At 45.2% G+C, this 12,374-nt stretch overlaps 1 protein-coding gene across 2 annotated transcripts in view; it reads left to right on the forward strand.

The window, feature by feature from the left end:
* Positions 1-8,048: 8,048 nt before the first annotated feature.
* The window catches only part of SPATA17 (spermatogenesis associated 17), a gene marked incomplete at its 5' end in the record, with an annotated part of 239,616 nt that continues 235,290 nt past the window's right edge, over positions 8,049-12,374 (forward strand). For both annotated transcript variants that reach the window (XM_056568354.1, XM_056568353.1), the window contains 2 exon segments: positions 8,049-8,138; positions 12,020-12,101. In XM_056568354.1, coding sequence (XP_056424329.1) covers positions 8,049-8,138; positions 12,020-12,101 — 172 coding nt within the window.

Below are 12,374 nucleotides of genomic sequence, written 5' to 3' on the forward strand. Positions count from 1 at the left end.
TTTATTGGGTGCTTTGAGGACCGTTTTATCACCTGTAACCCACTTTTTCGTGAAGATGCTGTCGTCTATAGAAGATATATTGACGATTTATTCATCTTATGGTGGGGGAAAATCGATATGCTAATCCATCAGATTAATGGTAACGACTGGGGCATCTCTCTCACTCCCAATTATTCCAAAACCTCTATAGAATTTCTGGACCTAATTGTTGCACATGAAGATAATTAAATAATTACCTCTACCTATCTTAAACCTGTTGATTCTAACAGTTACATCTCTTTTATAAGTGGACACTACCGAAAATGGGGAGGAAATATGCCATACGGTCAATTCCGTAGAATAAGGAAAAACTGTACTAGTGATTCTACATTTGTCAGGCAGGCAGAGACCTTGAAAGCTCGCTTTTCCGAGAAAGGATACCCCAAAAATTGGTAGATGATGCCTTTTTGAAAACAAAATTACTCACCCAGGATGACTGTTTGTCCTCTACTCATCACAGCCCACAGGACCTGGAGAGAAAAGAAAAAAGTTAAGTCAACTTGGAAATAACACACCAAATTACAACAACTGGCAAAAAATACCAACACATGTATGGAACCAATTTTATGAATACTTACTCAGGAGGTTATCAGATGATTAAAAAAATTCTAAACAAACATTGGGGTATCATAAGGTCCGATCCCTACTTAAAAATCATTCTACCTGTAAAATGAGGACTAACTTACTGAAGAGCACCATTCCTGGGCAATATGATCGCGCCGAGTCAAATAAAAAAAACAGACCAAGATCCTCCAGACTCACAGTTCTGTTTCTATTAAGAAGGGTGCCTATAAATGTAAACGGCCCTGGTGTTTATGATGCTCAATAATAGAAGATAACAAAACCAGGTTTACGAGCACACATACAGGAGAATTATTTCCCATTAAAGGGGTACTCCGGCCCCAAGACATCTTATCCCCTATCCAAAGGATAAGGGATAAGATGTCTGATTGCGGGGGTCCCGGGGCTGGCATTCAGCACCCACGTGATGCATACTAGATTGCCTGCACACTGTCACGGCGCCGGCTGGCAGGAGGTGGATCCTCTGTGCCAGAGAGGGATAGCGAGGACCGTGCTAGTGGACCGGTTCTAAGACACTACAGGTTTTCACCAGAGCCCGCCGCAAAGCGGGATGGTCTTGCTGCGGCGGTAGTGACCAGGTCGTATCCACTAGCAACGGCTCACCTCTCTGGCTGCTGAAGATACAGAAGATAGGCGAGGTACAAGGGAGTAGGCAGTAGCAAGGTCGGACGTAGCAGAAGGTCGGGGGCAGGCGGCAAGGTTCGTAGTCAAGGGAGATAGCAAAGGTACTGGTACACAGGGTATAAACACACAAAGAACGCTTTCACTGGCACTAAGGCAACAAGATCCGGCAAGGGAGTGCAAGGGAGGAGACTAGATATAGCCAGGGAACAGGTGGGAACCAATTAAGCTAATTGGGCCAGGCACCAATCATTGGTGCACTGGCCCTTTAAGTCTCAGGGAGCTGGCGCGCGCGCGCCCTAGAGAGCGGAGCCGCGCGCGCCAGCACATGACCGCAGGAGACGGGAACGGGTAAGTGACCTGGGATGCGATTCGCGAGCGGGCGCGTCCCGCTGTGCGAATCGCATCCCCAACGGCCATGAGAGAGCAGCGCTCCCGGTCAGCGGGACTGACCGGGGAGCTGCAGGGAAAGAGACGCCGTGAGCGCTCCGGGGAGGAGCGGGGACCCGGAGCGCTAGGCGTAACAGTACCCCCCCCCTTAGGTCTCCCCTTCTCTTTATCGGGTAACTGCCTCCCCTGGGATGAGGACACCGGGAAAGGATGGAGGGATTCCTCAACGGCAGGCAGAACCGCAGGAGTAGGAATGGGGAGAGAGGGCAGAGGGCGGGACCTGGCACGGGGCAGTGTGACACCAGGACGAGGGCCATGAGGGGACACAGAAGCTTGCCTGATGGAACTGGGAGGGGGGGAGGGGCATTTCCTGTGGCAGGCAGAGTCCTTAATGACCTTAGGGGGACCAGATACAGGAGGAACCACAGAGTTACGGCAAGGGTTACTGGGAACCGGTTTTAGACAGTTCTTGGAACAAGAGGACCCCCAACTCTTGATCTCCCCAGTGGACCAATCCAGGGTTGGGGAATGAAGTTGAAGCCAGGGAAGTCCAAGGAGAATTTCCGAGGTGCAATTGGGGAGGACCAAAAGTTCAATCCTCTCGTGGTGAGATCCGATGCTCATAAGAAGGGGCTCCGTGCGGAAACGTATGGTACAGTCCAACCTGGCTCCGTTGACCGCGGAAATGTGGAGTGGCTTGACAAGACGGGTCACCGGAATACGGAATTTATTCACAAAGGAGTCCCGAATAAAATTCCCAGAAGCTCCAGAGTCCAGGCAGGCCACGGCTGAGAGGGGAGAGCTGGCTGAAGTGGAAATCCGAACAGGTACCGTGAGACGTGGAGAAGCCGACTTGGCATCAAGAGACGCCACACCCACGAGAGCTGAGTGCGAGCGTGCGTTTCCCAGACGTGGAGGACGGATTGGGCAATCCACCAGAAAATGTTCAGTACTGGCACAGTACAAACAAAGATTCTCTTCCTTACGGCGATTCCTCTCTTCCAGGGTCAGGCGAGACCGATCCACTTGCATGGCCTCCTCGGCGGGAGGCCTAGGCGCAGATTGCAGTGGAGACTGTGGGAGAGGTGGCCAGAGATCTAAGTCTTTTTCCTGGCGGAGCTCTTGATGCCTCTCAGAAAAACGCATGTCAATGCGAGTGGCTAGATGAATGAGTTCATGCAGGCTAGCAGGAGTCTCTCGTGCGGCCAGAACATCTTTAATGTTGCTGGATAGGCCTTTTTTAAAGGTCGCGCAGAGAGCCTCATTATTCCAGGAAAGTTCAGAAGCAAGAGTACGGAATTGTATGGCGTACTCGCCAACGGAGGAATTACCCTGGACCAGGTTCAGCAGGGCAGTCTCAGCAGAAGAGGCTCGGGCAGGTTCCTCAAAGACACTTCGAATTTCCGAGAAGAAGGAGTGAACAGAGGCAGTGACGGGGTCATTGCGGTCCCAGAGCGGTGTGGCCCATGACAGGGCTTTTCCAGACAGAAGGCTGACTACGAAAGCCACCTTAGACCTTTCAGTAGGAAACAGGTCCGACATCATCTCCAAGTGCAGAGAACATTGCGAAAGGAAGCCACGACAAAACTTAGAGTCCCCATTAAATTTGTCCGGCAAAGACAGGCGGAGGCTAGGAGTGGCCACTCGCTGCGGAAGGGGTGCAGGAGCTGGCGGAGGAGATGATTGCTGGTGAAGTTGCGACTGAAGTTGGTGCACAATGGTGGACATTTCTGACATCTGGTGGGTTAGATGGGCGATCTGTCGGGCTTGCTGGGCGACCACCGTGGTGATATCAGAGGCAACTGGCAGGGGAACCTCAGCGGGATCCATGGCCGGATCTACTGTCACGGCGCCGGCTGGCAGGAGGTGGATCCTCTGTGCCAGAGAGGGATAGCGAGGACCGTGCTAGTGGACCGGTTCTAAGACACTACAGGTTTTCACCAGAGCCCGCCGCAAAGCGGGATGGTCTTGCTGCGGCGGTAGTGACCAGGTCGTATCCACTAGCAACGGCTCACCTCTCTGGCTGCTGAAGATACAGAAGATAGGCGAGGTACAAGGGAGTAGGCAGTAGCAAGGTCGGACGTAGCAGAAGGTCGGGGGCAGGCGGCAAGGTTCGTAGTCAAGGGAGATAGCAAAGGTACTGGTACACAGGGTATAAACACACAAAGAACGCTTTCACTGGCACTAAGGCAACAAGATCCGGCAAGGGAGTGCAAGGGAGGAGACTAGATATAGCCAGGGAACAGGTGGGAACCAATTAAGCTAATTGGGCCAGGCACCAATCATTGGTGCACTGGCCCTTTAAGTCTCAGGGAGCTGGCGCGCGCGCGCCCTAGAGAGCGGAGCCGCGCGCGCCAGCACATGACCGCAGGAGACGGGAACGGGTAAGTGACCTGGGATGCGATTCGCGAGCGGGCGCGTCCCGCTGTGCGAATCGCATCCCCAACGGCCATGAGAGAGCAGCGCTCCCGGTCAGCGGGACTGACCGGGGAGCTGCAGGGAAAGAGACGCCGTGAGCGCTCCGGGGAGGAGCGGGGACCCGGAGCGCTAGGCGTAACACACACATTCAAAGCACCCAGTGCCAGAGGCAGCAAAACAACCCCAAAATATCATTAAACCTCCATATTTCTCTGTATGTACTGTGTTCTTTTCTTTGTAGGCCTCATTCCATTTTCGGTAAACAGTAGAATGATGTGCTTTACCAAAAAGCTCTATCTAGGTCTCATCTGTCCACAAGATATTTTCCCAGAAGGATTTTGGCTTACTCAAGTTCATTTTGGCAAAATGTATTCTTGCTTTTTATGTCTCTGTGTCAGCAGTGGGGTCCTCCTGGGTCTCCTGCCATAGCATTTCATTTCATTTAAATGTCGATGAATAGTTCGCGCTGACACTGATGCTCCCTGAGCCTGCAGGACAGCTTGAATATCTTTGGAACTTGTTTGGGGCTGCTTATCCATCATCCAGACTATCCTGCGTTGACACCTTTCATCAATTTTTCTTTTCCGTCCACGCCCAGGGAGATTAGCTACAGTGCCATGGGTTGCAAACTTCTTGATAATATTGCACACTGTGGACAAAGGCAAATCTAGGTCTCTGGAGATGGACTTGTAACCTTGAGATTGTTGATATTTTTCCACAATTTTGGTTCTCAAGTCCTCAGACAGTTCTCTTCTCCTCTTTCTGTTGTCCATGCTTAGTGTGGTACACACAGACACACAATGCAAAGACTAAGTGAACTTCTCTCCTTTCTATCTGCTTTCAGGTGTGATTTTTATATTGCCCACACCTGTTACTTGCCCCAGGCGAGTTTAAAGGAGCATCACATGCTTGAAACAATCTTATTTTTCCACAATTTTGAAAGGGTGCCAATAATTTTGTCCAGCCCATTTTTGGAGTTTGGTGACATTATGTCCAATTTGCTTTTTTTCCTCCCTTTTTTGGTTAGTTCCAATACACACAAAGGGAATAAACATGTGTATAGCAAAACATGTGTTACTGCAATCCTTTTCTGTGAGAAATACTTCATTTTCTTGAAAAATTTCAGGGGTGCCAACATTTACGGCCATGACTGCATATACGCAGCTATCTTCTTATATACTACCTATGAGCTCTATTTATCCATATATATCACCATGTGATTTCCTACATACATCAGGCTCCACTATTTCCCCTATAGGATGTAACTGAGTTATCGAGAACACTTAGCTCAAAAAGATGATCTACAGAAGAGATCGATTATGAAACTCTAATAGAACCCTGGAGGCATGCATCTTACAAGCTGCTGGTTAGCAAAATCCTGGTCTCCCATGCAACTCCAGCCCGGGCCATTGCTGCTGCTCCAATTCATTCAGAAGACAATAAACAGAAATCCAGACAAATACAACACCATGTAAATTCATTGCCATCTGTTTCATGTCAAAGCTATTGTTGTACCAGAAATCAATTTGTTTGTAGACATGCGGCTTTTATCCTATTGCGCTTCTGTACGCTTATGTGTTTGAATCTGCATTTTTTACTGTTATTTAATATTTAGCCGCTAATTCTCGCGGGCTTTTTGTGTTTAAAATGACGCTATGTAACACTGACCAATCACTGGACCCGAAGAAGGGGTCCCTCCCACCCCTTGAAATGCGTAGTGCTAGTGCACCGGTATTTCTCCCCTGATGCAGATTCCCACAAAGAACTGCACCTTTAGGAGCTTATTTCTCTACCTGCTTTTGTGGGATCTTTCCATTCTACGTTCTACCGACCTGAGGCTCTTTCCGGCACGGGACAACTCCTGGCACCTCCCTGGCTATCCGCCCCCTGGATTGTGGCTACACGCTCTATTAGATGTTGTGCTCTCAGTACAACATCTCAAGGTTAGCATAACCTTATCTTTTGCTCTTGCACATATTTGCGCAATCCGTCTGACTCTCCGTCCCTTCTTTTCTTTTGCTCTTCCAAGTATCCATAACATAGAAAGAATTCAGAAGAAAGAACATGTCCAGTATGTGGCTCCAGTTGGAAAAAAAAACACATTAAAGGGGTACTCCGGTGAAAAACTTTTTTTTTTAAATCAACTGGTGCCCGAAAGTTTAACAGATTTGTAAATTACAATTACCCACCTGCCGTCGGCGTCCCTCTCCCAAGATGCCGCTCCTGTGATGCCAGTTTGTGTATGCTTGTTTTGTACAATAAACACACCACTACTTCACTGCCAGATGGGTGAGTGCCATTCTTATATTTGTATATGTTGGATTGCCTATGGAATTGCTTTTCTGGAATAGAGCACCCCGCACTGCCCATTGAGTTGTGACGAGCCGGCAGCTTGATTGTCTATGGGTTATACCTGTCAGTTGTGCCGAGCGCTGTTTCTCTACACATAGATTTGTAAACTACTTCTATTAAAAAAAATCTTAATCCTTCCAGTACTTATTAGCTGCTGAATACTACAGAGGAAATGATTTTCTTTTTGGAACACAGGGCTCTCTGCTGACATCACGAGCACAGTGCTCTCTGCTGACACCACTGTCCAGAGCAGCATATGTTTGCTATGGGGATTTTCTCCTATTCTGGACAGTTCTTAAAATGGACAGAGATGTCAGCAGAGAGCACTGTGCTCGTGATGTCAGCAGAGAGCTCTGTGTTCCAAAAAAAAATGTAAAATGATTTCCTCTGTAGTATTCAGCAGCTAAAAAGTACTGGAAGGGTAAAGATTTTTTAATAGAAGTAATTTACAAATCTACAACACGTAGAACAGAGGACGGCACTCACCCAGGTAGAAGCTTCAGTGTATTCTTTAATAAATAAACAGAGTGGCAGTGTCAGACAGGTAGTACAGAAGTACAGAAGTACGATACAGCTGTTATCTGCACGCTGAGGTCCTCAGTGTTTCTGTCTGTTTACCTGTCTGACACTGCCACTCTGTTTATTAAAGAATACACTGAAGTTTCTACCTGGGTGAGTGCCGTCCTCTGTTCTACTTGTTGTAGATTTGGATTGATGCACTATTCTCTGGACTGAGCACCATACGGTTTGACTTAGATTCACATACGCACCTGTAACTACCTACGTGCCGTACATTCAGCAGTGCCGGATTCTGTATCTTTGGTCGGTTATAATTTACAAATCTGTTTAAAGGGTACCTCTCATCAAAAAAACTTTTGATATATTATAGATTAATGTATGCAGAATAACTTTACAATTGCATGTTATTAAAAAATATGCTTCTTTCTATTTAATTTTCCATTTTGAAGAAATGACCACTAGGGGTCTCCCTACCAGTCCTGGCAGCAAGGATTTCAGACTCATGCTGGAGTCCTAAACACTACGAGCTGCCAGTCTGCTTTGTTCACAAAGGAGAACACTCAGAGCTGCCAGCCTGTTTTGTTCACAGCCTATTTGGCTGTGAACAAAGCAGGCTGGCAGCTCTGAGTGTTTAGGACTCCAGCATGAGTCAGAAATGCTTGCTGCCAGGACTGATCGGGAAAAATACAATAGAAAGAAGCATATTTTTCATTAACATGCTATTGGAAAGTTATTCAACATTCATTCATCTAAAATATATCAAAAGTTTATTTGATGAGAGGTTCCCTTTAACTTTCTGGCACCAGTTGATTTAAAAAAATAAAATAAAAAATAAAAATAAAAAGGTTTCCACCGGAGTACAGTCGAGCTCATGGGGCAAATATGTATGATAAGAAAGATAGCCGAAAGGGAATAGGACCTACCTTAATCATTCTCACAGCTGAGGATTTGGTACTGTGCATCATTTTAGGTAATTCTTTGTTAACCTAATACATCAGACTGGACTCCAGGCTCTGATACATTGTGGATGCAGGACTACTGTATGTCAGGAACGGTTGTCAGACAAACAGTGCTATATGCCTCAGTGTCCATGGTAGTCATATATATATATCATCTTACCTTTATAGAGATGCTGAGGAGAACAGAGTGAAAGAATATAACGCAGCCGTGGTGATTCAGAGTGGGTTTCGAGGATGTCGGGTCCGTGCTTACCTCAGGTAAGGTATACGGTTAATGGGGGGTATTTATCAAAGGATTTATGTGTTGGTTTTTTTTTTCAAGTAACTTTGGCGCAATACTTTGGCGCAGTGTCTTTTTGCGCCAAAGTTTGGCGCATCTTCTCCACTGTCATTTTTACAACTTTCTCAAAATCACACGGTCCTGTGTGTGATTTCAACTTTAGTCAGTAATTCATCATTTGAGCCAATCGATCTTCAGCGCAACTTTGGCGCAAATTCCGTTTTTTTGGGCGCAAATCCCCGCCAAGAAATTTTGCACATGGAAAACACACTTAGCAATGTCAGAAAATGTAAAGGCGTCAAAATACATTAAAAAAAATTTTTTTGTGAAAGCAGCAACGCCTCCGCGGCTGCTCAATACTATCCTGCGACATAGTTGTCTCTGAGGAACCTTCACCCTCCGTTGAGCCAGCATTGGACATGGCCACACAGGTTCAGGAAAGGTAAGCACTAAAGCAGTGGTCTCCAACCTGCGGACCTCCAGATGTTGCAAAACTACAATTCCCAGCATGCCCGGACAGCCGTTGGCTGTCCGGGCATGCTGGGAATTGTAGTTTTGCAACATCTGGAGGTCCGCAGGTTGAAGACCACTGCACTAAAGTAACTAAAAAAAAAAACTAACCAAGTTGAAAATAAAATCCATTTCACATGGTGGCTATAAACCCCACAAAAGAAAATAACCCCACAAAAGAAAATAACTCATATACTGCAGGAGGGACTCCGAAATGGCTGCTCTAGAGGGTAAAATACGCGTCCTCTGTGGGGGTAAGTTTTGTGTAAAAGGCGCTGTGAACAGCTGATTTCAACATTTGAGCCAAAATTACTAACAACTTGTACCAAATGATAAATTTGGTGCATGTCCACGAAAACCACAGTGAAAAAAAAAGGGTAAAAAGAAACTGTCAACAGGCAAAATTGATAAATACCCCCTAATGTATCTATAGTTACATAAGCTATAGAACCGGTATATATATATGGTCATCATGAGTGGGGTATATAAGACAGACAAGAGAGCATCTAGAATGGAACAACCATGTTTCAAACGGTCATTTATTCATTGGAATGGGCACAGTGTAATACCACATTTCACCTGTAGTGGCCACTGGAGAAAATATGCTGGTGCCCAAGCCTTCCCCAATCAGCAGGTCACTAGGTCAGCTTGCAGGACACTAAAGAATGGGGTCATCAAGTAGGTACAACCCCATTAAGAGAATTACCCCATAAAATAGAAATGAATTGAATAAAGCTTTCTCATAAGTATCAGATAATACAGTGCATCATATAGACATCGTACGCCACACATGGAGTACACAGTCCGTGTCAGGGACTTCTAGTGCAATGTGTGTACAAGCATAGGGTCTGTAAAATGTGGGCATGGGGTTCAGCACCATGTGGAATTTGTGGGCCTAAATCTTTAAACTGTGGACCTCCAGCTGCTGCAGAAAAGAAGATCCGGATCAGTCACACACCTGTCAATCATATACACAGTCTATACATCCTGATCAGTCACAGTAACTGTCAATCATATACACAGTCTATACATCCTGATCAATCACAGTACCTGTCAGTCATATACACAGTCTATACATCCTGATCAATCACAGTACCTGTCAATCACATTCACAGCCTATACATCTTGATCAGTCACAGCACCTGTCAATCACATGCACAGCCTATACATCCTGAGCAATCACAGCACCTGTCAATCATATACACAGTCTATACATCCTGATCAGTCACACACCTGTCAATCATATACACAGTCTATACATCCTGATCAGTCACAGCACCTGTCAATCATATACACAGTCTATACATCCTGATCAATCACAGTACCTGTCAGTCATATACACAGTCTATACATCCTGATCAATCACAGTACCTGTCAATCACATTCACAGCCTATACATCTTGATCAGTCACAGCACCTGTCAATCACATGCACAGCCTATACATCCTGAGCAATCACAGCACCTGTCAATCATATACACAGTCTATACATCCTGATCAGTCACAGCACCTGTCAATCATATACACAGTCTATACATCCTGATCAATCACAGTACCTGTCAGTCATATACACAGTCTATACATCCTGATCAATCACAGTACCTGTCAATCACATTCACAGCCTATACATCTTGATCAGTCACAGCACCTGTCAATCACATGCACAGTCTATACATCCTGATTAGTCACAGTAACTGTCAATCATATACACAGTCTATACATCCTGATCAGTCACAGTAACTGTCAATCACATTCACAGCCTATACATCTTGATCAGTCACAGCACCTGTCAATCACATGCACAGCCTATACATCCTGATCAATCACAGCACCTGTCAATCACATGCACAGTCTATACATCCTGATCAATCACATTACCTGTCAATCATATACACAGTCTATACATCCTGATCAGTCACACACCTGTCAATCATATACACAGTCTATACATCCTGATCAGTCACAGCACCTGTCAATCATATACACAGTCTATACATCCTGATCAATCACAGTACCTGTCAGTCATATACACAGTCTATACATCCTGATCAATCACAGTACCTGTCAGTCATATACACAGCCTATACATCCTGATCAATCACAGTACCTGTCAATCACATTCACAGCCTATACATCTTGATCAGTCACAGCACCTGTCAATCACATGCACAGCCTATACATCCTGAGCAATCACAGCACCTGTCAATCATATACACAGTCTATACATCCTGATCAGTCACACACCTGTCAATCATATACACAGTCTATACATCCTGATCAGTCACAGCACCTGTCAATCATATGCACAGCCTATACATCCTGATCAGTCACAGCACCTGTCAATCATATACACAGTCTATACATCCTGATCAATCACAGTACCTGTCAATCATATGCACAGCCTATACATCCTGATCAATCACAGCACCTGTCAATCATATACACAGTCTATACATCCTGATCAGTCACAGCACCTGTCAATCATATGCACAGCCTATACATCCTGATCAATCACAGCACCTGTCAATCATATACACAGTCTATACATCCTGATCAATCACAGTACCTATCAGTCATATACACAGCCTATACATCCTGATCAATCACAGTACCTGTCAATCACATTCACAGCCTATACATCTTGATCAGTCACAGCACCTGTCAATCACATGCACAGCCTATACATCCTGAGCAATCACAGCACCTGTCAATCATATACACAGTCTATACATCCTGATCAGTCACACACCTGTCAATCATATACACAGTCTATACATCCTGATCAGTCACAGCACCTGTCAATCATATACACAGTCTATACATCCTGATCAATCACAGTACCTGTCAATCATATGCACAGCCTATACATCCTGATCAATCACAGCACCTGTCAATCATATACACAGTCTATACATCCTGATCAGTCACAGCACCTGTCAATCATATGCACAGTCTATACATCCTGATCAATCACAGTACCTGTCAGTCACATGCACAGTCTATACATCGTGATCAATCACAGTGCCTGTCAATCACATTCACAGTCTATACATCCTGATCAATCACAGCACCTGTCAGTCACATGCACAGCCTATACATCGTGATCTATCACAGTACCTGTCAATCATATACACAGTCTATACATCCTGATCAATCACAGCACCTGTCAGTCACATGCACAGCCTATACATCGTGATCTATCACAGTACCTGTCAATCATATACACAGTCTATACATCCTGATCAATCACAGCACCTGTCAATCACATTCACAGTCTATACATCCTGATCAATCACAGCACCTGCCAATCATGGACAGCCTATACATAACTTGGTTTATGGTCTTTTTAGGTACCTGAACAGAATGGTGACGACGATCCAGAAATATTGGCGCGGGTATCAAGCAAGAAAACATTTTAGGAGCAAAGTAAAGGTAATAAATACTGCTTTATATTGACTGTGGGGTCAACAATTACTACAGTCAGGGAATGTTACTTTGATGTTAAGAGAATAAATAAAATAAACTGAAAATAAAGCACCCTCTTTCATTCAGGTATAGTCATATCTGCTTTATAGAGCAAATTTATTCTTTATGGAAAATATCTAACCAGGTCAGCTCCACATTCCTGTATCTAGAGCCAACTATAGTGTTCATATTCTTGTAACATAGTTTGTAAGGTTAAAAAAAAGACAAAAGTTGTGTTAA

The sequence above is a fragment of the Hyla sarda genome, chromosome 3 (genome assembly GCF_029499605.1).
Source record: "Hyla sarda isolate aHylSar1 chromosome 3, aHylSar1.hap1, whole genome shotgun sequence".
Classification (NCBI taxonomy): domain Eukaryota; kingdom Metazoa; phylum Chordata; class Amphibia; order Anura; family Hylidae; genus Hyla; species Hyla sarda.